This window comes from Lichenostomus cassidix, chromosome 1Ab (genome assembly GCF_008360975.1).
Source record: "Lichenostomus cassidix isolate B80296 chromosome 1Ab, HeHo_3.0, whole genome shotgun sequence".
In the NCBI taxonomy this organism is placed as follows: domain Eukaryota; kingdom Metazoa; phylum Chordata; class Aves; order Passeriformes; family Meliphagidae; genus Lichenostomus; species Lichenostomus cassidix.
In genome coordinates this window covers 6,885,552-6,912,776 of record NC_139481.1, presented here as the reverse complement: position 1 = coordinate 6,912,776, position 27,225 = coordinate 6,885,552, and the positions used below count along the sequence as shown (strand labels likewise).

Below are 27,225 nucleotides of genomic sequence, written 5' to 3'. Positions count from 1 at the left end.
GCCCGCCGGGGAAGGGGGAGCGCTGACGTGAGGGCGGCGGGTCCGTGTCCCGCCCGTGTCCCGCCCCGCGGCCGCCTCCGCCGCAGCCCCGGCTGGGCTCGGCCCCCTCCGCGCCTGCGGAGCCCCCGGGCTCGGCCGTGCTCCGGCTGGAGCTCTGTGGAAGAGCTCTCTGGTGGAGCCCTGTGGAGGAGCTCTCTGGAGGAGCTCTCTGGAGGAGCTCTGCCTGCAGCGCGCCCCGCCTGAGGGCTGCTCGGATGTGGCGGTGCTCCTCAGCCTGAGGACCGCTCTGTCTCCGAGGCCTCACAGACGTGTAGCGCTTTTTTCTTTTTTTTTTTTATAACTGGCTGCGAGGTGTGCAGCGAGGAAGAAATGAGTTGCCGTTTAAATACTGAAGGTTGAGATTAGCAAGCGAGGTTTCGGTTCTACACCTAACGGCGAGTGAGCTGAGCGAATTCGTTCTGCAGGAGAGAAGCTGCTCTTTCCTGCTTGAGGGAGGTTTTGGGAGAGAATATAAAGAAGTATGAGGGGAAAGTGTGCTCTTTCCTGTGTCAGGGAGGTTTTGTGAGAGGATATAAACGCGTGAGGCTGAGGGGAATCCAAAGAAGGTGTATCTGGTGCTAAAAGAGGTGCTAAAAGCCTCTTCTCATTGCTGAGCTCTGCACAGTAAATTGTGATGCTGAGGTGCACAATTGAGGTTGAACATTAGGAGGAAATTCTTCACAGAAAGTGTGATTAGACATTGGAATGGTGGGGTGGAGGTGGTTAAGGAAAGCCTGGATGTGGCACTTATTGCCATGGTATAGTTGACAGGGTGGTGTTTGCTCATAAGTTGGACTCTGAAATCATCGAGTCCTTTTCCAACGTGATTCTGTGATTCTGTGAAGGTGTTGCTGCATTGCCAGCAATCCCAGGGGTTGTGCCAGGTGTAGGAGCCAGTTCTGCAGGTTCATATGGCTGTGTGCTGCTCAGATCTGTGCACATCCACGTAGAAATATTCACACTCATAGAAAAAAACATGGGTGGATTCTGATAAATGTGAGCTTAATGCAACTTAAACACCACAGCACAGAAAAATACTAATAGTTGTGGCCATCTGCGTGAAGCATATAACTGTATGAATAAGTCTTCGTCTATTTTTTTGTTCAAGTAGAGGATGGATTCTTGTACAAAATCAGACACAGATAATACAGTTTGGGCATGGTTGAGACAAACAGCTGAAAACACACATTTTTGGCTCCTGCAAATGGAAAGGCAATCTTCCTTTAAAACTCAAGATTTTTAAGACCTTGACTGGCTGCTGCTCATAAATGTTGCACTGCCTCATGATAAAAATATGAAAAATAGTGTTGAAGATTATTATTATTGTTCCTTTCGGTACTCATGAAAACTGCAAAAGCATTCCAGGAGAGTTTAGAAGGCAAGGTATCACCATGTGCTGGTTACCTTGATCTAAGATCCTTTTGAGTCTAAACCAAACCTGTGGAATAAATGCTCAAAGATTAGGAAATGAGATGATTCAAGTCAAAATACATGTTCAGAGCAGACTTTTGCAAGTTTCCCTTAGCTTTTACTCTCAAGAACTCTGCCAACAGACACTGGAAAAACTTTGGCCTTCTGTTAGACTTTGGCATGTTGTATTCTGGCTCTTGCACACTAGTTACCTGTTCACATTTACCATAAATAATGACTAAAAACCTAACTTGCAGCTAGACTGTTGGAGCAGCTTCTGGAAGGGTTTGTTTCCTTCTCTTTCCCCCACCCCCTTAAGACTTTTTGTCTTATGGGATTTGTTTGCAATCTGCTAGCTGAAGCTCTGAGGCAAGTTTGCCAGATCTGGGGCTGCATCATCATTCTGCACATCTGGAAGTGGTTTGTGTGCTCTCATTCCTCCAGTGCAGCGTCTGGACTCTTTGCTATTCCTCAGCAGCAGAGAAAGAAAAGAAAACCAGCACAACTCCAAAGTAAACTTTGAAGAGTCCGAAAAAGGAATTGAATCGTAAAACTGTTACTGTGCCCTGTAAAGCCCTTGTGTGGGTGAATTCAAAGGAGGATGGTGGTCAAGGACGCTTTGGCAAGAGTGCTTACAGCTGTGGGCTATCTAGGATCCAAGTAAATAGCTCCACAGCGCTTCAGGAGAGAGGAGTCCCGAATTTGCTGCTTTGAAGAGGTAAAAAGACTAATTAAGCAGGAAATATCTGAGCAGTAATGTCACTGTTTTTGAGCTTTCCCTTCTGCAGCCCCTCGTTTTGTTACAGGGTTTGGCAATTGAGTTAGGGACTGCCAGGTTCCAGGAAATAATGTCTACAGTCAGTAAAAAATGAGTAAATATTTGCAGGGGAACAAATATACCTCTCTTTCCTTAAAAATCAGTAGGTAATCAACTGGTGTTTCAGAGGCTTAGGAATGCTGTAGTTCTAGAACTCAGACTTGTGTAAGAGTCTCTCTTTGGATGTTAAAGTTTAAAACATGGTTCAGTTGATGTGGATTTAATAATTTCTGAAGACAGCATAAGCTGTGGCTGTGCAGCTTTCATCTTGCAGTGATCACCAGGACTGTTTGTGGTTATTGTTACAAATGCTAATTCAAAGACAGTAGGCAGCTCTCTGGAAATCAGTGGAAGATTATGATTAGCTGAAGTGGGGTTAGAAAATTACTCCAAGAGCGTAGCAGGTTCTGTTATCTCTCTGCTTACCTAAATGAGTAAAGTTTTTAAATGCAAAAGAAGACAAGGCTTGTGTGTAATGCGTGAGAGAAGGGCTTTCTCAGCTGCGGTTTTTTCCAACAGATAAGCTTGATTTCCTTTGTGTAAATTAATGCCATATGAAGAGAATGGTCTGCTGGAATGTAGATAAGTAGTGCAGATGTGAAAGGACTTCCAAAGTACTCCTTTCTCACTGCAGTTTAGTCTTATGTTGGGACTTAAATACATATGAATATAAGTGGTTTGTAAACAAACCACATCTTAGATTTTTTTAAAATATTTTTTTGTTGTCATTTAACTCATTGGTGAAAGCAGAAACTAATTTAGGATGCTGCCTGAACATGAGCACTAACCAATGAGAGGTGGTCAGGCTGGTGACTCAGGTTTCAAGAATTCTTGCTGTTTTGTCTGTCTTCTCAAGGGGCTGGAATAAACTTCATTTCTATGTGTATACAGAACCCATCTTGTATCTTTATCTGAGCTGTAATGTGTCCATATCTGTATGTGTGGAAACAGGAAAAATTGTTTTTTGTCCTATATCCCTACATAGAATAAAATTAGATCACGCAGTTGGATTTTTCTCTCCCCTCCTAATTCTGGTGCTGTTTTTTACTGTTGGTTGTTGTTGTTTTGGTTTTGTGGTTGTATTTTCTTTCATAAACACTAGTTTTGGGTCCAGAATTCAAGAGAATGTTGTATTTCTCATAATCCTGTACTTTAGAGATTATGTTCTGTCTTCTCAGGCATAAAGTCATGGCTGCTCTCTGGCCTGGACTAGAAGCACAATTTTAGGGAATTCTACATCCTTTCCTTCAGCATCACAAAAAATGTGCATAAATAAAAGCCACATTATGCACACTGGAAGGATATGGCTGTAAGACAATATTTTCACTATTGCTCTGAATTTTTTTAAAAGTCTAGAAGACACTGCCCTGGTGTAAGCGTTCCATATGTTTGGAAATGCATCCTCCAGCAAGAGATTAGTATTTTTGATATTATGTTTGAGGTGAAATCAGAGCTAAATGTATTTATAAATTGCATTTGTGGGTGTTTCAGTACTTCTTTCCACAGGATTTTAAAACGTACTAAAAGTCACCTACTGACATAGGGATTTACAAAAATGTTTTCTACAAGCTGTTAGTTGCTTAAATTAAAATATGAAATATTTCTAGCCCAAAATATTAGTTAGTTGCTTAAAAAAAGGTATTGACAGAGATTAAGTGCTATTTTACTTTTACCAGTTCAGCAGTAAAATTTGATAACTCAAAATCTAGTCCTTTATACAACTAACTAGAATTCACTTCTGGCACTAATGATATTTCTCTCCTTTTCTTTTTCTTTTCGTTATTTTTTTATTTTATTTTACCACAGATCACAGTTCTCATCCAACAGGACACATGGCTCTTTTAAAGAAAAGTAAGAGAGATTAAAAACATTTGAAAGATCTATTTTTTTAAAAGAGAACAGAAATGTCAAATCCATTTTCTCAAACAACTGTTGACACAGTTGTGTACAAATTTATAGTTCTGGTATTGCTAAATTATACTTAACTTTAAGTATACAAATAAGTCTTTTCCTGTTAACTCTGTCGGATAAGTACATCCGTAATTCACATTAATTTGAAATTAATCACTGCTTTACTGCATGAGACTGGAGATTCCAAAACTTCCCACCAATACTGCAAGTAGCTGCTGTTTCCATGTGAATTGTGCCCAGAGCACTGAAGCTGAATTTTACAGAGCTCTGCACATTAATGCTCTTCACACTCAAAATTGAGGTGTGGCCCCAAGAATTTTGGGGTTCTCATCAGCTGTAAGGATCAATGACTGAAAATGGACTTTTGCCTTTACTTATGTGCCCAAAATTTCTCAGAAGTCAGTGGGCTTTTTCCTTAGCTGGTTTAAATTAATGCAGGTTTGGTGACATATGTTTGCCAATTTCTATCTAGTCTCATGCCCAGCTGTGGCCAGTGGGCCATTTTGATTAAAATAGTTCAAAACTCTTTTCCCTTTGATCTTTTGAACCCCTTAAATACCTTATATGGTGGTGCAAAAGTAACAAAGTAGTCTGAAACAAAAAACACCCATCATCAAAGCAACTGTTTATGAGGGCAATGTATTCTTTCCCTGTTGTATTGGTGAATTGTCCCAACACCTGCACAGGCCTGGTTTGTGTTCAATGACTTCAACTTGTACAAAACAGTCTTCTAGGAGTTATAATCAGAATACACAGTCAGGTCTTTGCCTTGCTTTGATTTTACTAATTTAAATTACCCTGTCGAAATAATATTTTCAAATACTTTGAAATATTCCTTGTTTCAGTAGCATGCTGGGTTTGTTTTTCTAGAATTTTTAGAGTTCTGCTCAAATACACCTTGAGGATCTGAACATTGAAATAGATTTAAAAATCCTCCTGTGTTTGAAATTTTATCAGAGAAGCATGACAGAATGGAAGGGCTGTGTAAAAATAATTAACTTGTTAAGTGACTGTAAACAGACAAGCCAGGAAAAAAATGTTCCAAGCTCCTGGTAAAATTCAGAAACATGTGAATATATGGGGAAAACCCATATATACTGGGAGTTATGATTTAGTGAGCAAATTAATAATGAAAATCAGATAGTTGGGAATTACTTTGATAGGGAGAGTTACTGTTTACATAAAATTTTTAGCTTGATCAAATAACTTGAGAAAAACACAACAAATACAGGTTATCAACTTCTTCTGTCATCTGTACTGGTTGCAAATTGGATTTATTTTTAATCAGATACTTGGGAATTAGCTGTTAAACTGATTGTTAACACATTCTTCCTCTTGTTTCAGTTAACCAGATCTTACTGTTGCTTCTTGTCTTAACCGTGTGTGCTATTCTGTATAACAAAGTTCACCAAGTGCCATTGGCATTAAAAAATGAAACAGGTAAGTGACTTGCACTTCTGTTTCATTTGTGTTCCTGTTTTATATTCCTTATGTCTTAACTTGAACAGCACTTTTCACCTTACTGAATCCTGTTTGTCCTGCAGTACAGGAGCTACTCACACTGTTGCATATGGTCTGGGATACAACATTTTTGCTTCTGAATTACTTTAATAAAATTATTGGAGATTGATAGTAATGACTAAGAGTTGTAATTCTGATTAAGTTTTTATCCAGATCTCACTGATGTAGATGGATGCTGGAGTATATCCTTGAGCTGAACAGAGTGGAGTTGTCAAGTGGTGATAAACTTTGATCAGATCACGACTTTCCTCCTTGGGAATGTTCTTGGCCTGCTTATTCATTTCAGATAGACCATCAAATCTTAACATTTACAGCGGAAATTTTTGCTGGAATTTTTATAATGACATAAACCTGCTAGGGTTAATATGGTTGGACTGGTATTAAGTGTTTACACACATAGCTTGTTCACTGTTCCCAAGGTAAACAAATTTTGTCTTGATATAAATAATTTATTTTCAGTATATTTTCGTTGGCATTGTTATGACTGTAATTATTATGTTTTAACCAGTGTAAATATATCTGTTTAAGTCCTGTAAGGTAATCAGTGTTAATCAGGGATAAAAATCTTCTTTAGCAGGAATGTGACCTGATTCAGTATAGTTTAGGTTTTTTTCCCTTATATCATTAGCAACTTCCTGCTGGTACAAATTTTTGCACTATTCCTTTCAAGCCAGCTTGCCAAAGAAGTGGAGCTCATGCAATTGCCCTGTCTCTTTGACTTACCTCTTTCCTTTGATAATTTTGGAACCTATTGTTCAATTTATCCTAAATACAACTGAGAAGCAGAAGTTTCAAAGGTATTCAAACCTCTTCAGATTCCATATGAATAAGCAGCTATGTGAAGGACAGGCTGAAGTAGAAGCTGCTGAGTAGAAGATGCCAAGAACTCTCTTATTTATTCTGTTTGGAGGCATCCAATAGTCCAGTCAACCTGCAAGTAGTTCTGGATTAGGAACAGTTCAAGCTGTGTGCCTTGCTAGATCAGGATGTATATAGGATGTGGTAAGAAAAAATGGGGTGGTGGTGAAATGATTCCACTGCTTATGGAAATACTCCTTCCTGTGACCCAGCTCTGATGTACAATGGGTTTGTTTCTCGTAGTGGATTTGGAGAGCCCTGAGGAGATGGAAGAAGAGATCCCAGTGGTGATCTGTGCTGCTGCAGGCAGAATGGGTGCAGCTGTAGCAGCAATCAGCAGCATCTACAGCAACACCGAGGCCAATGTTGTGTTCTACATCGTTGGGCTGAAGACAACCATCCCTCATATTCGGTACCCACCAGCCTTGCTCTGCTCTGGGCTGTGGTTAGAGCCATGATGTTGTTCCCCCTAGCACAGGCATAAGACTTTGGAGGATTTTCAGGGACATGTAGTGCTATGGGTAGCAACCCCCAGGATTCTATATGTGATGGAAAAAGGACCACTTTGTCCTCCACAAGGCACTGACTCTTGCAAAGGGGTGTGACATAGCCAAGCCATGCCATAACATACCTGTGCTCCTCAACTTGTTGTAGCTAGGCTGCAGAAAAATCTGTAGTAAGGTGAGGATATTCTGCCTGCTTGTCACAATCCCAGTCTGTGGCACTGCACTTACCTCTCATCTCATCTGGTGCTGGGTCTTCAGCTTCAGAGTAGGAAAACTTGCTGTTTAAAGCTAACTTCAGCTAAGATGATGTATTAAAGTTATAAAAAGAATCCTAAAAAGTATTGCAATGACTTTCCTTTCTTTCCATTTTGCTTCATGCCTTGATTTCTCATTTCACTTAGTTTTATGAAATGAAAATTCTTCATTTCATGAAAGGAATTGAAATCTCGAGATTTCAATGAATGTAATTTCTTGAAGTTTCATCCCATTTCAATGCACTTCATTTCACTCCATTCCCTTTAATTTATTTCATTTCATAATTTTCTTTCATTTTTCCCTCATTTAATTTCACGTCCTTCCTTTTCATTTCACTTCATTCCTTGATTTCTCATTTAATTTCCTTTCATGAAATGAGAATTCTTCATTTCATGAAAGGAAATGATATCGTGATATTTCAATTAATGTCATTTCACGACGTTTTGGTTCACTATGTTTTGGTGTTAAAATTTGCAAACATTGTCTTAAAGATGACCAAGTTGTGAATGAAAATTAAAATATTTCTTAGCAATTCTCTCCTCTGGCTGCTTCCCTTCTGTAGCCTTTGTACCCACAATTTGTGTCAGGAGAGAAAATAAACAGTGGCAATAAGAAATCTGACAAAAATATGAAAAAAATTGTTCTAAAGAAAACATAATTAGGAGATGATGCAGAAGTCATCTGGAAGAACATAAAACGGTGAAAGAGAGAAAACTGACCTCAGCTTTAAAAACACTGTAGATAGGATGAGAAATAGTGATCTTTAACTATTGCAAGAAAACTTAATTTACTGGAAGTAATGGGGAAAGATGGGTTGTTTGGGCTACATATGGAGTCTCTGGTTTTGGTAGTGGTGTGGGGTGTTTGTTTTGTTGGGGTTTTTGTGGGGGATTTTAAAAAATGTTGTTTTAAGAACAGGTTTAGCACAGGTCTATGTGCAATAGACATAAGGGATTCTGTGTTGGGATGGAATAGATCAAGTGAGCTTTTGAGGTCTCTTATTAGTCTCCTAAGTGTCTGAGAATTTGATACTGGAAGTACTTGCCACACAATTGATAGTTATTTTATTCCTTCTTTACTTTTTATCACAGAAAATGGATTGAAAATTCTAAACTGAAAGAAATTAAATTTAAGGTTGTGGAATTCAATCCTATGGTACTAAAAGGAAAAATCAGACAAGATGCATCACGTCCTGAGCTACTGCAGCCTGTGAGTCAATGAACACCACATAACAAACTGTTGAGTTTTTTAATGCTTATTGTGGGCTTTAAAATGCTCCATTTGTGTTCCATTTGTTCCATGATCTGTTCCATTTGTGTGTATATATCCTTTCCAATGCAAGGACCAATGGCCATGTGATTAAATTAGAGTGAGAGCATAAACAAGAGATGTTGCACACTTTTAATGCAATGAGTATTACATCTCTAGAATTCCTTGCTGAAAGGTCTTGTGGATGTAAAAATGTACAGGGGTTCAGTTAGGATTGGAGTTCATATTTAGATAGATCACATCTAGATCAGAAAATCCCTTGAGCTGAAAATAGCTGAAAGCTAGGAGGATACTTGGAGCACCTGTTCTGGATGCTTTCTCTATTTTTATTTTTCACTGAGCACATGGTTAGGACCACTCTGAAGAAAGAGTGGGTAAAATGGTCAGAATGAACAATAACAACAACAATAGTAATAATAATGGATTTGAGATTCTGATGAGAAAGCTGTGGGGGAGGAAGCAAATGATCACCGATTAGTTTTCAGTGAAGAGAGAAATTCAAACTGACTTAACGGAGACAGAAGCCTGAGACTACTGCATTAAACAACTTTACCATTTAGTCTTTACTTTTTCTTTCTATTTAATAGCTGAACTTCGTTCGATTTTATCTTCCTTTGCTTATCCAGAAGCATGAAAAAGTAATATATTTGGATGATGATGTCATTGTTCAAGGTAAGGTGTTGTCTGAAAAGCAGTTTCTAACTGAATTAAAATCAAAGCTATTGCAGCTTTTACAACCATTTGGAAATATGAAATATGGTAGAAACTGAGGCAGCTGCTAGGAGTGTTGAACTTAGGGAAACTACAAATATTCTGTCTGTTTAGATGAAAGTTTGAGGAAGAACTTTTCTGTGTATATTTTGAATAATTGTTATAAAAATTGTATGTGGGTTTCATATTAATTGATTCTGGTCACTTGCTGAAAGTTACCATGCATTTCACTCAGATGCTGCAATATTTATTAAGAGTGTGACATGCATTTCCTGCTAGTATTTGAATTCCCACAAATGCTATCAATTCCTTATCCAGAACTGCTGTTTTGGGAGCAAGAGGAATTTACTCAAATAAGAGGATTAAAATTCCAAACCCTCAAAATATGGTTTTGAGCACCTTCAGCTCTGCAAAGCAGTTTGCAGAATTGCAATCAAAGATTTCAGAGTTTCTAATCAAATGGGAGTAGTTAAAGATATTAAAATCCTGAAAAAAATGTTGGTTTTGGTTTTGGCATTTTGGTTTTGTTGTTCTGTCTGTTATCAATGGGTGACAACAATATTTAACCCTTTGAAAGGTTCCAGGTTTTCATTTAGACTCCAGTTTCACAAACAGCTCAAGCTGAGCCCACCACTCCCCCATCACCCTACAGCTCTGTAGCAGTACAGTAGTGTTGTCTTATGCTTGTGACCTTTCTGTAACCAGGTGACATTCAGGAACTCTATGACACTAAGTTAGCTCCTGGGCATGCAGCGGCGTTTTCAGATGATTGTGATCTGCCTTCGACACATGAAATGATTAGAAGTGTAGGGATGCAGGTAAGATGTCATTCTGGAATTCTAATAATGAATGTGTTTACCCATAAGTGTAAGATGATTTTATATGTTTTCCCCAAAGGGAAAGTTTTGTATATCTATATATATTTATATATATAGATAGATATATATTTTGATATCTTTGTAACAGTTGTACAGGTAATTAAGAACTTCTTGTAGCAATTCTGTAATGCTATGCAGAGTAATTTCCTGTAATAATTTGAACCTCTATTGATTTTTGCATTCAATTAAATTACATTTGGTATTTCACTATCAGTAGATCATGAGCATTTATAGAACATTTAATGAAGACAGAATGTGTGATATTTGTATTGGGAATCAAACGTAGGAAAACAAGTTCTGAGGCTAATTCCTGAGCTGAATTTTCCGGAATTGTCAGTGCATCCCTCTAGCATTACAGCTGTACAAGTGTGATGCTGCATCATTTAGTTTGGGCTATCAAAAGACAAATGTAGTGAGGGAAAAGCCTTATCAGACTTGCATTGTACAATGCTTTGCAAAAAGTAAATTTATTATCTGGAAACAGCCTGTGGACTTCATGACAGGACTTCATGACAGGTAACCACCATTTAGAAACTCATCTTTGGGAGAGCATGTTTAGTCTCCCTCTCAGTGACAGTGAGATGCATTTACACATATCTTTATAGAGATTCACAGCAGATGAACATGCCTTTTGTATTTCTTAGAACACATACATGGGATTCCTGGACTACAGAAAGCAAGCCATTAGAGATCTTGGCATCAGCCCGAGCACCTGCTCCTTTAATCCTGGAGTGATTGTTGCTAACATGACTGAATGGAAACATCAGCGGATTACAAAGCAGTTGGAAAAGTGGATGCAAAGAAATGTAGAGTATGTGTAGAAATCTAGCTCTGCACTTTAATACTAGGTTTACAGTTTTACTTTCTGTTTAAAAGCTCTTACAGTTGGTTTTTTTTTTAAACTCCAAGCAGTCTTTTGAGATCCTGTCAAATGAAGTAACTCATGTTCCAGCATTTCCATCTGTTTAAATCTGACCCATTCTGTACCAGGAAATGGCCACTTGGAATTTTGGTCTTATGTTTAATCACAAACCACACTTAATCCTGAGGGACACCGAGAACATGTGGTTCTCATTTTGGGTGACCAGCTTACCCTGGGATGAAGCCACTGAATGATTTTTCCCTTCCTGAGGCTGGCTAAAGAAGGAAGAATTTCTTTATTTGAGTGGGGACTCTCCTGTTGCAGCGTCAGCCAAGCTGTAATTGGACACTATCCTTTTTTGAATACCAATAGAAAACACTTTTTTCCCCTCAAGTTGAGTGAAATGTCACATGCAATATCTTTTTGTTGTTGACCATGAATAAGTGATGACACAGTGAAACAATAACCATTTTTTTAATTAGTTCTCTGTTAACCTCTATTTGAAAACTTGGCATTTATTTCCGTTCTCTGCAAAGGATTAAATTTAAATTTAGTAAGATAAAATTGTCATGGAGTAGTTTGTGCTATTGTGCTGTGTCCATTACTTGTTAGTTTCAGAAACGAACAGAGGAGGGACATGAATGAGAAGTGTGTGAATGAGTGAGAAGCCAAATATCTTTCTCTTACTCTGCTTATGTAACATCCTGACAAACTATTGCTGTGCTCTTCAGGAGATTTTAAGAGTAAAGCCTCCATTAATATTACTGCAGATTTGATCTATAAAGTTGATTTTATGCCTTAATAGCACATTCATGCTCCTTTTAGCTAGATTTTTAAAAGGTAGTGGAAAAAATTGCCTAGCAGTTGAAACCCAGTTTTGAGGGAGGTTATGATTTTATTGTTCTGTAGTCTCTCAGCATCTCTTGCTAATTCACAAGTTTCCTCCCCATTGGATCTATTAAAAATGCTTTTGAATTTTGCCAGATACTTAATCTTCTGCCTTTTTGTACTGAAGATTCCTTGAGGTTTTGAACATATTATTTTTCCTTTTGCAGGGAAAACCTCTACAGCAGCACCCTTGGGGGAGGTGTGGCAACCTCTCCAATGCTGATTGTATTCCATGGAAAACATTCCTCTATTAATCCTATGTGGCACATAAGGCATCTTGGTAAGTTTAATTTCTCACTGTTTGCAAGTTGAAACTAAAGTGAGTTTGTGAGATTCCAGTGCAGGACCTTATGTGACTTTACCTCATGTGTTGCTTACATGGAAAGGATATATGAAATATCTGCATATAGTGAGAGACTGAAAAAAATCAGTCTTTTTCTAGGAGCAGTGGGAGAAAGTGGGAGGCCTGGCAGTGTTTGTTGCCAACATTCTGGAGGATGTAGTCACCTTTCATCTGGGAGTGGTGAATTATCCTAGGAAAAACATAATGGCTTAGGTGGTGTGGTAAAATGAATAGATTTTGTTTTTAATTCCAGCTGTGATAAGATGTTTAAAGTGTTGAAAGAGGAAACTCTGGGAGAGGAAACTTGCTGAGATTTTTTGCTGATGCAACATGGAGCTCTTTTTTCAGAGTAGTTGAAATAAGCTATTCTGTCATATAACTGGTAAATTAACATGAAACCATACTAATCAGACTTCTGAAAAAAGTCACCTGAATTTAACTAACTCTATAGTGTCTTCCATTATTAAAAACTGCATTTTTCAAATACTTTCTTTTTAATCTACCCCTGCAGGTTGGAGTCCTGATGCTCGCTACTCAGAGCAATTTCTACAAGAAGCTAAATTGCTTCACTGGAATGGGAGATACAAACCTTGGGACTATCCCAGTGTCCACACTGATCTCTGGGAAAACTGGTTTATTCCTGACCCTTCAGGGAAGTTCAAATTAACTCGTCCTGATAGCTGATACTGAAATCACTTAAATGCTGCAAAACGTAGTGTATGGGATGCATTTAATAGTGTGAGGTGCACCATGTTGTATGATTAATTGATTTTAGAAAAAAGTATTTGTTAAATATATGAAAAACTGACCATCAGTTTTGTGTGCTTATGGCAGGAGAGGGAGGCTGGTGTGACCAGTACAGAGTTCAGATTATCTTGACTTTAATGTAAGGTGAGGAAACAAGTTTACATGACAATGAAGTATTTTCATTAAACTCTTAGAGAGGAGAAATTCAGTGCTACATAGTGTGCTTTAATTTAAGGTCTGTCTAAGTAAGAGTCCAATGTCTTTTGGTAGAAAAATCTACACAGTAGATAGCTGCAGGATTATGTGCAAGAAGTGTTTAGTTATCTAGCCCACATTAAACAGCCTGAAATGAAAACTTGGGCACATGTTACTCAGATCTGTTGTGTGGTGACTCTTTTGCGGCATTTCTGTAGTGCACTGAGCAAGATGAAAAAACACATTCCAACACACTGCAGTACAATTCCTGGTTTTATTGTGAAACATTGATAGATTTAAGACAGATTGAGAATTTCTGTATTACTGTAACAAAAAGAGCACCAGTTCTGAGGGAGGACACACATAATTGCTGTATTTAGTGGAATGGTCATTGTACACCTAACTGTATTTTATACCCAGATAACCAAGTGGGTGTCTCCATTAAGGAAGAGACCCTTCCCTTCCAATCAAACAGGATAGCCTTTCAGGAGTTACATCCTACTGTGCTACATACTCAGCACCGCTAAGTTCATGCTTTAAATTTTGCTGAAAATAAAAGTGAATTGTAACAAATCCCTGATGCAAGATACTTTGAGCACCTGCAGGAAAACATCCATGTAAACAGCAATACATGATACAGTACACTTTAAATAACAGACAAGACAAGTCCTATACCTTTCTGAGAATACGTGGAACAGCTTTATGCTGCAGCTAATAATAACAATCAGATTCATAATGCACCACTCTCTTGATTTAAAATGCTCAGAATTAAGCCACATAATTTGGGAAGAAACTGTAAACATCATGCCTGCCTCACAACAGGGTGACAGTGTGTGATCTCAGTAAGAGTTGTTACAGCAGGATTAGCACCTACTCTAACCAGTTACACACAACTGACAACTGCCACGGGCTGTGAAGAGAGGATAAAGCACCCTGGTACAGGAATATCTGACCAGCATGGAGTGTGGAGATACTGTTTGTATCTGTTTTCAAGTATGTGAAGCACCAGTTGTCATAAGATCACCAAAACTTTAGTGTTTTGATCAGCTTATTGCTTTTACTTCATCTTTTCCTCACATGTTAAAAGAGAGAAAGAAGATGAGTTAGGCACCAGCATGGAATCTCATTTCTTTCTCAGTATTAATATTAGCCAAAAATGTGTATCATTTAGGCAAGTTCTTCAGAAGAGACCTAAAGTTTCTACAGACAACTTCTTATTCATGGAACAGGTGCCCTTATATTCAGCTAAGTATTTCACTTTTAAGAGGAGTAAAGGGAACACCCTCTGAAGTCCTACAGATTGAAGAGAACTTAATGTTAAAAACTACTAAATTACAAATATTTTTCACCCTTTGCTAATTGTACATGATGTGAATGATGTAGCTGCACATGATTTTTAAAGAAAATTTAGTTTCTCAATTCTCTGTCATGTTCAAAGGGGTTATCTCCTGCTAAAGGTCAGGTGAAGGGACTAACTGTGCAAATAATGGAGTTTAAATGCCACAGAATTCAAGACCTACCACTTTTGGTGGGTCCAACAAACCACTGTTTGTTTTTGCCCTTTTTTTTTTTTTTTAAAGGAATTCCAGTTCCTTAGATTGGAATTTGAGGGGGAAAGAGATGGAGTGGTAGGGAAACTTCATCCTAAGACAGCTCAGCTAGAATATTTAGGCCCTGTCCTGTGTGACATGAACTTTCCTCCCCAGTGTTGTGACTTGAGCTGATGTCTTCACTGCCTTCATCCTGAACATGGTCCACTCACTGAACAGACAGAGCTCTCATCTCACCCAGAAGACAGCACTCACAGCTGCAGAACACAACTTCCTACACTTTTTAGGACAGTAAAAGGCAGGCTTAAAAAGCACAATTTCCTTAACTGTGCATGATTAAAAACACTGCTTCACATAAGATAAGGGTACATTTTCCATTTTCCCCTCTGGATATAAAAGTATTATGAGATATCTGAGTACTGAGGCATCAGTAAAAAGTATACTGCTGCTGTTACTACCACGTTACCATTTATGGAATAAAATTAACGCCCCAAAGAAATCTTCACAAATGAGAAAGCAATTTGTCAAAAACTGCAAGAAATGGTATACATTAAATATAAAACTCATATACAAAAAAGGGCTAACCTTTTTTTAAAAAGTTTGGACAGTTCCTTAAAATTATCTAGTTCATTGATTTCAGCCTACCACACACTTACTTTGGACTATAATAAAATAACTAGGGGAGATAAAATACTATTCAAATGCTTCAGTTGGAGAACCGAGGTACCAATCTTGAGCACTGCATTAAAACTGCAGCATGTGTGCATAGCTGAGAAGGAACAGCTCCTACACGCTGCTTCCCTCCTCTTCCTGTGTCACAGCAGCACTGAACTCTGGAATCTGCTCTGCAAAGGACTGTGTCATCCATTGTCCATTAGGAACTTCACCGAAGGACGACCCTTCGCAGTACTGTGGATTGCTTCCTGCTGGACAAACAAAAATCACAGCATTTTTAAAAGCAGTTGACACCATGGGGTCTTTGCTCCCCAGCAATGGCTGCAGACTGAATGCCCCAAGCACTTTACCAGTTCCATTTGAAGAGAAGCTGCACTGCTCAGTGTCATATGGTGCACGGTCACAGTAAGCTCCTCCATATGCTGCTTCATAGCCTGGGTCATACTTTTCTTCTTTGACAGCCATCTTTTTAGCATCCTCTGCAGAAAGAGAAGACCTCAAGCATTAATATTTAGAATAAAAATTATCAAAGAGCACTTTTATCAGAACACACTTGAAAAACTGCCACAAATTTTGCAAGATAATCCCTGCTCCCCTAAGGTAATTTAGGCGGTGCTAAAGAGAGTGCAATCTGTAATTCTACACCACACAGTTTCAAGAAGATGACACACATCTCCCCTCCCTCTGATTAAATTCTTTATTTCCTTCTGCTAGCGAAACCACTAGCTGTATTTTACACTACATTACATTTTAATGAAGTGTTAACCAAATAACCACAATACCTTGTGCAAGTTGCAAGTCAAACGTGTACTGCACCTCCTGCACCTCCGTGTTGGGTGCAATGCCTTTCAGTTGATCCCTTAAGTCCTTCAGCTTTATGTAATAATGAACTTTATCTTGTGCCCGAGGGAACTGAGCACATCTGGCACTGGACGATGGCATAACATAGCAGAGCTTGAGACAAAGAGCAAGAAAAACAGCATTACTGCTCCCTGAGCTATAAGTCAATACTTATTGCATTTGGAACAACTTAACAGTTAAGCTCACTGTTTTAACCATTTGTACAAGCTTCAACTAATGCCACAAGTGGTTGTGGAAGAGGCTAAAAGGAGTCTTTCATTTTTCTTGGCCAGCCATCTGTCTTGCCCTGAAGAGAGGTGCTGATTGTCAGCTGCTACAAGCGAGCACAACTTTCACCAGTTATTTATGTGCTGCAGGAGAAGCAGTACCTATGTGTGTTACAAGAGAGTGGATGACACTCCAGAGCTCCCTGAGCAAGCAGAGCCCTGAGCCAGGGCACAGGGGAGTATGTGACAGCATGCAAAGAGCCCAGAGCAGTGAGGGAGGCAGCACTGGCTAATTAGCTGCTTGGCCAAGTGCATCTGCATCATGTACACCAGGCTGTGAAACTGTAGTTAGCATGGCTGGAGCCAACTTCAGTGTTTTATCTCTGCCAAGAGCCCTAACTAAAGATATCAAGTTTGTTCAGGAAAAACAAACTACTCAATACTTTTCTTACCATGCAGTATTTATGAACAAGTAACCGTAAAGGGGATTATTTATCTTTCTTTCTTACAAATACATCTACTGCAGAAGTCCTTAAGAGCTACTCAAGGAGCAAGCACTTTATCCAACAGTTCTTCAGGCTCTAATGGCAACACCTCCCCCTCTAGAGAAAGGCAGCTGGAAGTTGCAGCACTAGTAATTGAGGACAGAAATAAGAAAAACAATCCAAACTTTTGAACTGACAAGGTAATGAAGCTTTAGAATAAGCTACCTTGGCAAGTAGCATAATTGCCTTTGCTTCAACCTGTTTATAAGGACATGTTAAACAAACCAATTTCTAATGATACGTAGCTGGTCTCTTGAGATATTTTCCAGCACTAGATGTCTGTGACTAATGCACTGTTGATCAAATTGTTTGTTTTATCTTAATCCAATTTAAGTTCAGACTGCAGATCATCTTAAGGAGATCTAGTCTGATGGAAGAGCTTGGGCATGCCCAGATCCAGGAATGCTGAAGGGTCACATGCAGTGGCACAAGGATGGACTTGCTGTTCTCTCTCCCCCACTGTGGCACTGCATGGTCATGGTCAGTATGAAAATTCAGTAATACAAATACCCAGGGAATTGGACACAGGGGATCAGATGAAAGTTATCATAAAAGCATGCATGTGTTATTTGTAATCTACATAGTACTTAGAGAATGCACCAACCTACTAACCATAACTCATCATTTCCCAAATAAAGTCTGAAAATCTGAAGAAGCTGCACGAAAGATGTGTCTAAAAATTGCAAAATCCCCCTTTCTCTATTTAAGTAAAAGCCTTTCACACCTCTTGTACTTTGGTCAAATTGGTATTATCCTAAGTGTGTGCAAGTCCTGAGATTTCACTAGTTTTTAAATAATCAAAATGAAGTGCCCTGGTTTTGTTTCTCAGTTTGAATACTCACAGTTTCTGTATCTGGCACTTTGTGTGGCTGCAGCCCAAATTCCAAGTTCTTAACTTTAATTCCAAAAACTTCTTTACTAAAAATTTCATAAATACCTAAAATGAAAAGATAGGGTAAGTGGGGGATGGGGGGGAAAAAACTACTGAGAGAAAAAAAAATTCATTTAAAAGTTCTCACATTTTCCATTGAAAACTGCTATACGAGGTTTATACTTTTGTAGCTTCTCCATCAGAATTCGCCCTCCTTCCCGAATCTCTTTGCTAAAAAACAAAGTACTCAAAATTGTAATCACAGCTATTAATTCATTAACAAGCCTGATATTCCCCCATGTTGCCCTACCTGGTGAGGTCTTTGCTTCCAGGTGTTGTCCTTTCAACCATGTTTGTAAATCCAATCCCATATTTATGTGGCAAGGTGTGATCATCCATGTGGTTCAGCTGTTCTTTACTTAGACCAGACATGAACAGACACTTCCCTGTGAAGTTGGAAGACAGATATGCATTTGCCTTTTTCCAAGGAAAAGAAAACAGAACTAAAAAAAACCCACTCAACTACTGCAGTACTGGAATGCTAAAGGAAGAATCTATTTTAACAAAGTATCAGTTAATTTGGACAGACTGCTGCCCTAGCCAGAAAAGTTTAAAACAGCCAATATCCCTTTACCTCCTCAAAGAGGACAGAAGAACCCTAGTGAACAGAAATTCCTCATCATGATCCTGGAAAAGTCTTTTATTCTAAAAGCTCAGTACAGAGCTTTATATTTTGTGATTCACTTAAGCAGTGATCAATATGGATTTTGGAGGAAAGAGCATGGCAAATACAATGTGTCAGCTTTCTTTTACAATCTTGCCATTGCTTCCCCTTGCACTCAGCCTCTCTAACAGAACCTGCTGACATCTTGCATTCACATTAAGGACATAAAAAATAAGGACACTCTGAATTAAAAAAACCCAACAAACCAAAATCCAGGAGAAAAACAAAGACCAAGCTAGTTTAATTAAAATGCCACAAGTTCTAACAAAGTTCTGCAAATGCTAAAAGAAGAAATGAGAACAAAAACATACAAAAATGGTTTCCAGGTCCAGGGTAATGATGTCCTTTGTAAGCTGCCATCAGGCCAGGGTTTATGCCAATCTACAAAGATACCAGTCCATTTTAACAATGACAACATGGCTTGCTAGTCAAGAATTTAATCAAGTTACAGTAAGGATGCTAATTCAATTATCTCTAAGTTACTGTTAATAAACAAAATGCAAATAAAAGGTGTTAGTGGCACCTTCCATCATTATTAAAAAACCTGACATTTTTACAGCAGTGCTCCATTTAGGTGTGCAATGTCAAAAGAGCAGCTCAGAGTGTGCAGAGCTTACAGGAAATAAAGCACTGAGTTATGGTCTCTCACAGCCATGTATTAAATGTGAGCCTTAGATTTCTCAGAAATTAGGACTAAGTTACTACAGCTTTTAACAGAAAATGCAACAGCCTTACACACAGGAAATAGTTCATATATTTTATCTTGCAAGATCTTGCCATATAAGCAATATAGATGAGTAAGCAGAAAGAATGTAAATCATAACAAGTAAATACAAGACTTTTCTACCTAATCTTGTAACTCTCAGTTACTCACTATTACAATGTCCAGATCAAAGGTCAGAATATCAGGCAAAGTCTTGGTCAGAAGCTCAGCTTCGGATACACCATTAAAACGGTCCACTTTTCTTTTGACTTTAAAAGTATCTGTGATCTTTTCTTGTTTGCCTTTTGACTTGGCTGGTTTTTCTTTTTTAGCAGCAGGCTTTTTAGGTTGCTTTGGCTCAGTTGCTTTGGCTTTTCTTTTCCTTCCTCCTTTTTTAACTTCTGAAACACACAACAAATATTTTTTTTGTACATTTCTAATGACAACACACCTGAAGCTTCCCCATCTTCTGGCTCTTAAAACTTTAGAGATTCAAGCAGCACAGGCACTGGCTGTGACATGACCACCCAGAGATTCCTCTTTATCTCTCCCTCAGTTCATTAATAATGTTGAGCCCTACAACACTGTCATTTTCCAGCAGTTTGTATTTGTTTAAATAAGCCAAACTAAACCAAACAATTCTTAGTATATGTAACCAGTTCCCTACCTGTGATTGCAACAACAAACTAAGCAACTATTTAAACAAAAATATTTCAAATAAACAGTATTATACTGCACTTCTCTTGCAGAAAGTAAAAAAAAAAAAAGTATTTTGAAGTCAGAAATTTAAAAAACCGCCTTCTCTAATATAATATTAAAACCCATGACATCAGCTAAAACAATGCATTCACCTATTGAAACATAATCCTGCTTTTCTTGGAACAAGATAATTGTGTGAGACTGAACAATGTGCATACATCCACATAAGTTTACTTCTTGTCCTTTTAATTGTTAAGAAAAGTTTCTAAAAGAAAACAATTAATCAATATTTCTGCAAAGAGCATCAAGAAAAGGAAATTCAGTAGGTCTAAGAAAGCAGTTTAAGAGAATATCTTTTTCCCAACCAATCACTCACACTCCAGCTCACTAGCACAGCCTAGCCAGGCTACCTTTTGGAGGCTCCTGAGCAATGTTTGGCTCTGGAATGCCCTCTAGAGTTGGCTGCTCAGTCATCATTTCCATGTTGGGCACTGCAGTCATCATCTGATGGAATGGAAACGAGTAAAATGCTTGAGCTTGCTGAAGATATGCGTAGTACCTTAGAGAGGGAGAAAAAGAGACAGAATTTAGCTACAATTTAGAAACTTACTGATGTACTAAACAGAATGTGAACACCAAATTTCATCAAGGCTGGCATGTACTGCACTTATATTCTCTGATGACTGTCAACAAGGCAGTAAATTATCCACACCATCAAAGCAGTCTGGCTGCTTAGCTGGTATCAGTTAACCCCAGCATTAACAATTCTCTTGTGATTGCTGGGATGTGGAATTAACAGAGCATTTGCAAGGGAAAATAGAGTTTTTCTCTCTCTCTCTTTTTTCTTTTTTTTTTTAATTTTTTTTGAAAAACACTACCAAAAAAAGTAGCACACATTTCCAAAGCAAACTGTCTATCAAACAGACCAACAATTTGTGTTGAGTTAAAGTTTTCTGGACTTCTAGAAGTTTCCCAAATTTTAGATTTTTTTAATGTTGTGTCAGTTGCTTGATCTGGTAAGACACAGAATGGATGAATCATTCTGGGCTATAAAGCATGAAGAATACACACAGCATTTGTTACTATCATTAAACAGCTTTAACAAAGTGTGTGGCAGATGTTGTCCAGTTATCACACACTGGATCCCAACACAAATATTCCCTTATTCTACATAGAAGTGTTCACACATGCAGAGATCCAGTCTCCTTCTATGCATGAAGACATTTTTCCACAGACAGCTCTCTCCCTCCACACATTTATTAGTCATACACAGCCCTCACACCCATTTCTGCTTCATACTGTCACTCTCTTCTACCTACACACACACCTTCTTCTCCACAGATTCTGCTGCCATACAAATACATAGAAAAGACTTGGTGAACAGTAGATTTTCAGATTTGTATTGAGAAACTCATGAGAAACTGAGACATGCAGAATCCAGTCCATAATGTAATAAAAGCTTAATCATACAGACCAGAAGAACAGAGTGAGTCAGAAAAACGGGAAAGCATCTAACCTAAGACCAGGTTCTTTCTGCAATACAGGCCTTCTTATTTGATGTGTATATAAAGTCTCCTTCTAGTAAAGGGAATAAAATTCCCTTTAAACAGAGAAAAAATTTCCACCATGCCACAACCGAGTCCTCTAATCACTTGCTAATGAGACGAAAGTGAAGTTTTACCCCTACCTCTAGGTTTCCTGTGTATTTTAGGTCAACTCTCTTGCGTGGGCTCAGAAAAGCACTTTTTTTTTTGTTGCTGACGTACATATATTACAGAACATTTAAATGAGCATTTTCAGTATCACAAGGAAAAGCTAGCGATTTGTTCCTCCCCACCCCCCTCCGGTTCATGCTAAAAACGAAGGAAAGAAAAACAAAAAGGTAGAGAAAGAGATCTGTTCACCGGAACAAAACCAGGCACTAAATAATTGTCAGGGACACCATCGCGCCCCTCGCTGCCCAAGGCCGCCGTGTTCCCACCCCGGGCTGGGAGCCTCAGGGGCCTGGGAGCCCCAGAGCCCGGCAGGCCCGAGTCCCCCTTTGTGCCCGGGGAAGCGGGGGAGGCGGCCGCCACAGCCCGGCCCCGGCTCCGCCGGCCGTGCGCCGCGGGGAAGGAGGAGCAGGACGACAGGCGATCCCCCCTCCCGGCCCGAGCCGGTACCTGCCCAGCTCCGGGCCCTCCATGCCGGGCGCACCGCCGGGCTGTCCCTGCCGCTGCCGCTGTCGCCGCGCTGGTCGCCCCGGCAGCCCGCAGCCCCCGGGCCCGCGCTCACGTGACCGCGCCGGCCAATGGGGGCGGAGGGCGGGGCGGCCGGCGCTGAGGGGCTGAGGGGCGGCCGAGCCCCGGCCGGGCTGCCGGCGCCGTGTCGCGACTCACCCCGCCTGCCGCGATACTCCCGGCCGAGGGCGGGCCTCGGCACTCTCTTCCTCCTTCGCTTCCCCGTCCTGACGGCGGCGGCGGCGGGGATGACGCACGTCCGGCGCGGTCCGTGCACAGGGCCCGCCCCCGCAGCCATGCCCGCCGGCGTGCCCTGGCCCACCTACCTGCGGGCGCTGGCGGCCAGCATGCTGGCCATGTTCGCGGGGGCCGAGGTGGTGCACAGGTACTACAGGCCTGACCTTGTAAGTGCTCGGAGCGCCCCGGTGGCCGGTAGCGTGTGGTGCGGGGTGGAGGGGCTGTGCCTCGGGAAGGTGTGTGGCCTGGCGCTGGACAGAGATCAGCCTCTGCAGAGGCACTGCCCGGGCAGCCAGGGCTTCGCTGGATCCGCTTCTGGCCTCCTCAGTACAGGAAAAGCAAGGAGGTACTGGAGCGGCTCCAGTGGGAGGTCACAAAGATGATGCAGGGTCTGGAGTGTCTGAGAGGAGGCGACTGAGAAAGGATCTCATTAATGCTTATAAATACCTCAAAAGTGGGTGCCACGAGCATGGTGCTACTCTTTTCAGTGATGCCCAGAGACAGGATGAAGAGCAAAGGCCTAAAACATAAGAAGTTTCACCTTAATATGGGGAAGAACTTCCCACTGAGGGTGGCAGAGCACTGGAACAGCTGCCCGGAGAGGTCATGGATTCTCCCTCTCTGGACACATTTCAAACCCATCTGTACACATTCCTGTGTGACTTGCTCTAGGTGACTTTGCTTGGCAGGAGGCTTGGACTGGATGATCTCCAGAGCTCCCTTTCAACGCAAAAAAATCTGATTCTGTGTCATCTCTGGGGAATCGCCTCCACTCTGGCGACATGGTACCATGTGGCCAGAAGGGGTCTCTGCTGTGGGAAGCTGGGTTTTGAAAAGTGTGCAAAAGCGGCGAGAAGGAGCTGAACTAGATTTATATGGACTTTGTTTCCTCCAGTAACAGAAATGAAGACAACCAAAAGTTAACATTAGATATGACGACAGACAAGGCTGTCAAAATTCCAGTCACAGAACTAAGCTCTAAATGAAACCATCTACTAGGGATAATAATGGTTGCTTTAGCCTCTTGGAGACCTGACTTGGAAGCTTTCTCTCATCCTCCTGCTTGTGTACACTTCTTGGGTTTTTTAATTCTCTGTGCTATTTTCAAATAGGAAATAAGTTTAAAAAACTTAACATGCTTGAGCTGTCAGATCAAAATTCAAGGAATGAGGCTTAAACCATGGATACATACATTAGAATGTACATATTTTAGTAGTCTCTACAGTGGTCTTCATTACAGGTAAATGGACATATTTATTCTGAATGATCAAATTATCTATACCTCTAAAGTTACACAAATTTTGAGGAGGTGCAGTTCTTGAAATGTCATGTTATCTGGTACCTTTTTAAAATTTCATCTCCAATTTCAGTGCTTAATTTCTAAATCAGGAAGGTAGAGGCAGTGAAACCTTTTCTTCTGCCACCAAGAGTATGTGTGGAAACTTCAACAGTGCTAGAATATCTCTACCAAACTCACTTTAATGGCAAAAAGAAGCTTTGCTCCTTTAAAACAATCTGTCCATTCTTCCTTTCATCTTGGCTTTTTTTTTTTCAAATTGTATTTTGCTAGTTTAAGTCAAATTGCAAAAAGGTAATAATTCTTAAAGTGTTTTGCATGTAGAAATTATAATCTGCTTGGAAAAGAAGGTGGTAAAATCACAGTTTAGCTGTCATGCTCTTACTCTGTAAGCTCATTTAATGTTTCAGGAGCTTAGTTTTTCCTCTGCCACAACACTGACATCCTTCTCTGTTTTTAACAGAGCATACCTGAAATACCTCCTAAGCCTGGAGAACTGAAAACAGAACTGTTGGGTCTAAAAGAAAGATCAAGCGAAGTTCAGACTTCACAACAGTGACCAGAGTTTATTTTCGTTGTGAAAACTAGAACTGATAAAATATTTATTCAACTGTTTAAGTTGCTGAAATATGTATGTAAAATACTGTGCTCCTTTGCTTTTTGGCTTTCCTTTAGGCAGAGTTGCAGGCAGCATTAAAAATAAACATACAGTGAATGCTGTTGGTAAAAGTTCAATCAGTTTTGTGCCAAAATGCTTGTGAGTTCTTAAATCTCTATTACATTGTAAATATCTTTCAGAACAAGGGGTCAAACCATGACAAAGATATATCAGTGACAGGAGATCTGCTTTGGCCCTCTGTAAGGCTGGAATCTTGCAGCTTGGTGATCTGAGTTAAAATGGAGCAAATATGTACAGATTATACTGAAATCCTATGTTTGTGCTCCATTTGGGCATCTTCATCTGCATATGGCTGCTTTTGATAGCTGTAAATATGCAAAACTCTGAAATAAAAAATGCAGGCTTACCTTTCAGTCTAGAAACAGAATCACCACAAAACTCTCACCCCAGGGACTTAAAGATGCAGAGTCAACATCCTGCAAAGATGGCTCGACGACCCAGTTTTGAATGGTACACAATGGAGCTTGTGAAGGTTGGGGGTTGCTTTTCCTTGAGGATGCCAGGACAAAGTGCAGGCTTCATCCTCACTTCTCACTTAGTTAAACTTGGTGAGAACTCATAAAAAACACAGTCTGACAGATTACCCAGTAAGGAAACAAAAAAGCTCCCTAATTCCCACTGCCAAAGTACTTGGAAGTCTTGGAAGAACAGAGAGATCCAGAAATGATCACTGCAAGTGCTACATTTACAGCAATTCCAGCTATGAAGCTATTATTTTATTTATGCCTGCATGAGCTGGAGTGGTTTTCCTAGGAGGAAAGGTTTATAGTTGTTTTACAGCTGTTGGTGGGATGAGCTCCTCTCCATCTCTTGTGTGCACTAATATAACAAGATCACATCCTCTCTCCCAGGCACACCTTTTATTAAGGGCAGCAGGCATTGATAGAAAGGCTGTAGTGAAACACAGATGTTAAGCCCAAACGAAATCTATCAATGAGAACATCTTAATAGGTCCATTTCTAGTGAAAACTTTTTCCTTCACTGCACCTAAACAAAGCTGAGACTGGCAACCTTCCACCTCAGCACAAGTAAAGTTTATTGAAGAGAAAATAGGACAGTTCAGCAGTATTTTGTTCCTGTTCTGTCTGGGGCAGGAAGAGCAGTTTTTTGATGATCCCTTTAACAAGCCAGAATTCACCAGCCCTTGCACTGTTACTCACACTTTGTCAGACTGTAACCTCTTATGTTGTTGATTTCTGACATGAAAGACGTATTTCTCCCCACTTTCTAAAGGTTTTTCAGATATAAAGGCTGCAGAGGGAAGTTTCTACTAATTAAGCCTGGATTTCTAAGTGTATCCTGCTGCCTCTGGAAAGTGAGCAACAGGGAGCTCAGCCTTTTCTGGCACTGAGGAAAATGTCCTCATTAGTGCCTGTCTAGGAAGAGCAAAACTGACAATACACCACATTTTAACAGCAGAGGTGACAGCACCAGAATCAGCATAACTGCAGCACTGAAAGAAACACTGCTGACTGGGAGACACTTCCAGCACTGACACCATTTTGCTTCAGAGCTGACAAAAATTTGGTAAACTTTTAAGTGCATTTTGTGCTTATTAATAGCAAACATTTGTCACTCCAGGGTGTAAGAAAGCAGCTGGACCACAGCTATGTTGCACATGATACCCTCAGCTGATATGAAGAAGCACAAAGCATGACTCTCAAGTGTGCTCTTTATTATTTCTGAAATTAAGTCAGTTTTATAACCCTCAAACCAATCACAGCAATGAAAACTTCAGCTATACAACAGAACAAACGTTGGTTAAATCTACAGGTAATTTACAGATTAAGAATACTGGAGGAGGCCACCCTGCACTTCCAATATTCCCCTTTGGTTTGTTAGGCAGAATCACAACCAAACAGGAGCTATGAGGGACCTTTGCTACTCAGAGGTCAAATAGAGGTGTGGGTAGTAACGATACAGTGCTGAGTATGTGTATCACTGAGTGTATCACTAAAAGTGATACTTTGGGAGGTTGATTGCTACAGAGCACAAAAGTTGCACTGCTCTAGTAAGTGGAAGATTCCCCAAGGAATGGTGCACCTGCCTGTTAATAACTTACTGCCAAAGGCTGCTACTGAAGCTGCCAGTGCCAGCTGCTGACACTTGGGCTAGAGCACTGAGCCTGGGCCAGGAACAAAAGGCTCTTCTCCAGGATACCACTGCAGTGAGCAGAAACCAGAACCCTCCCAACTAAGCTTCCCTTTCCTTGACATCTCAAGCAGCATGCTTCCATAAAACCATCTCTCTAAAACCTAACACCATAACCACACTGATACATGGCATATTTGGGGCAATCTAGAAGCCTAGCAAATGGAAAGCAAGTTCTTCAGGTCAGTGTTTACTGCCCTGACCTAATAAGCAAGCTTTATTTTGCTTCAGACTGCAGAAACTTGTAACTTCACAGAAGTTCTGTTAACAAAACAGAAGAGATTGGTTCTGAAGTTGAATCACTGTGCAGAAGCACCACTGCTGTTGTTCTTCCACAGATGAAGAACAAGGCAAAAAAAAAACCCCTGAACCCTTACTGTAAACACTTTCTACCAAGTCTGTGAAGATATTTTAAAGTAGAGGCACTAGAGAGAAAATTTAGTGCTTCATCCAACCACTACATAAAGTTAACATAACAAATAGAAGTTCAACATGTCTACACGTAACCAGATTTAGCTTTAGTCACATTAAGTATCTACAGTGCTTTGCCATACTAAAGTGACCTAAAACAAGAGTAAAAACATTTAGGAGTAACAGC

At 40.0% G+C, this 27,225-nt stretch overlaps 3 protein-coding genes across 9 annotated transcripts; 2 read left to right on the top strand and 1 right to left on the bottom strand.

The window, feature by feature from the left end:
- The first annotated feature begins 2 nt into the window (after positions 1-2).
- GLT8D2 (glycosyltransferase 8 domain containing 2) lies at positions 3-18,364 on the top strand. Of its 2 annotated transcripts, XM_085049645.1 has the most exons (10): positions 3-2,167; positions 4,073-4,117; positions 5,522-5,617; positions 6,800-6,968; positions 8,409-8,526; positions 9,174-9,258; positions 10,003-10,115; positions 10,820-10,986; positions 12,093-12,205; positions 12,780-18,364. In XM_085049645.1, the coding sequence occupies exons 2-10, from the start codon at positions 4,099-4,101 to the stop codon at positions 12,950-12,952; spliced, it is 1,053 nt and encodes a 350-aa protein (XP_084905771.1). In that variant the 5' UTR covers positions 3-2,167; positions 4,073-4,098; the 3' UTR covers positions 12,953-18,364. The 2 variants fall into 2 exon arrangements, with proteins under 2 accessions (XP_084905771.1, XP_084905772.1); XM_085049646.1 differs by lacking the exons at positions 3-2,167; positions 4,073-4,117 and adding an exon at positions 6,514-6,700.
- On the bottom strand, positions 13,466-22,520 carry TDG (thymine DNA glycosylase). 6 transcript variants are annotated; one of them, XM_085049644.1, is made up of 10 exons: positions 22,423-22,520; positions 20,455-20,603; positions 19,517-19,746; positions 18,954-19,023; positions 18,229-18,364; positions 18,067-18,149; positions 17,890-17,984; positions 16,218-16,389; positions 15,786-15,914; positions 13,466-15,686 (listed from the first exon to the last, which is right to left on the bottom strand). In XM_085049644.1, the coding sequence occupies exons 2-10, from the start codon at positions 20,546-20,548 to the stop codon at positions 15,547-15,549; spliced, it is 1,149 nt and encodes a 382-aa protein (XP_084905770.1). In that variant the 5' UTR covers positions 20,549-20,603; positions 22,423-22,520; the 3' UTR covers positions 13,466-15,546. The 6 variants fall into 6 exon arrangements, with proteins under 6 accessions (XP_084905770.1, XP_084905767.1, XP_084905768.1 ...); XM_085049641.1 differs by lacking the exon at positions 22,423-22,520 and adding an exon at positions 22,207-22,346; XM_085049642.1 differs by lacking the exon at positions 22,423-22,520 and adding an exon at positions 22,207-22,346 and having other exon boundaries at positions 13,466-15,683.
- UQCC6 (ubiquinol-cytochrome c reductase complex assembly factor 6) lies at positions 22,368-26,971 on the top strand. The gene is made up of 2 exons (XM_085049647.1): positions 22,368-22,667; positions 24,261-26,971. The coding sequence occupies exons 1-2, from the start codon at positions 22,512-22,514 to the stop codon at positions 24,354-24,356; spliced, it is 252 nt and encodes an 83-aa protein (XP_084905773.1). The 5' UTR covers positions 22,368-22,511; the 3' UTR covers positions 24,357-26,971.
- The last annotated feature ends 254 nt before the right edge of the window (positions 26,972-27,225 follow it).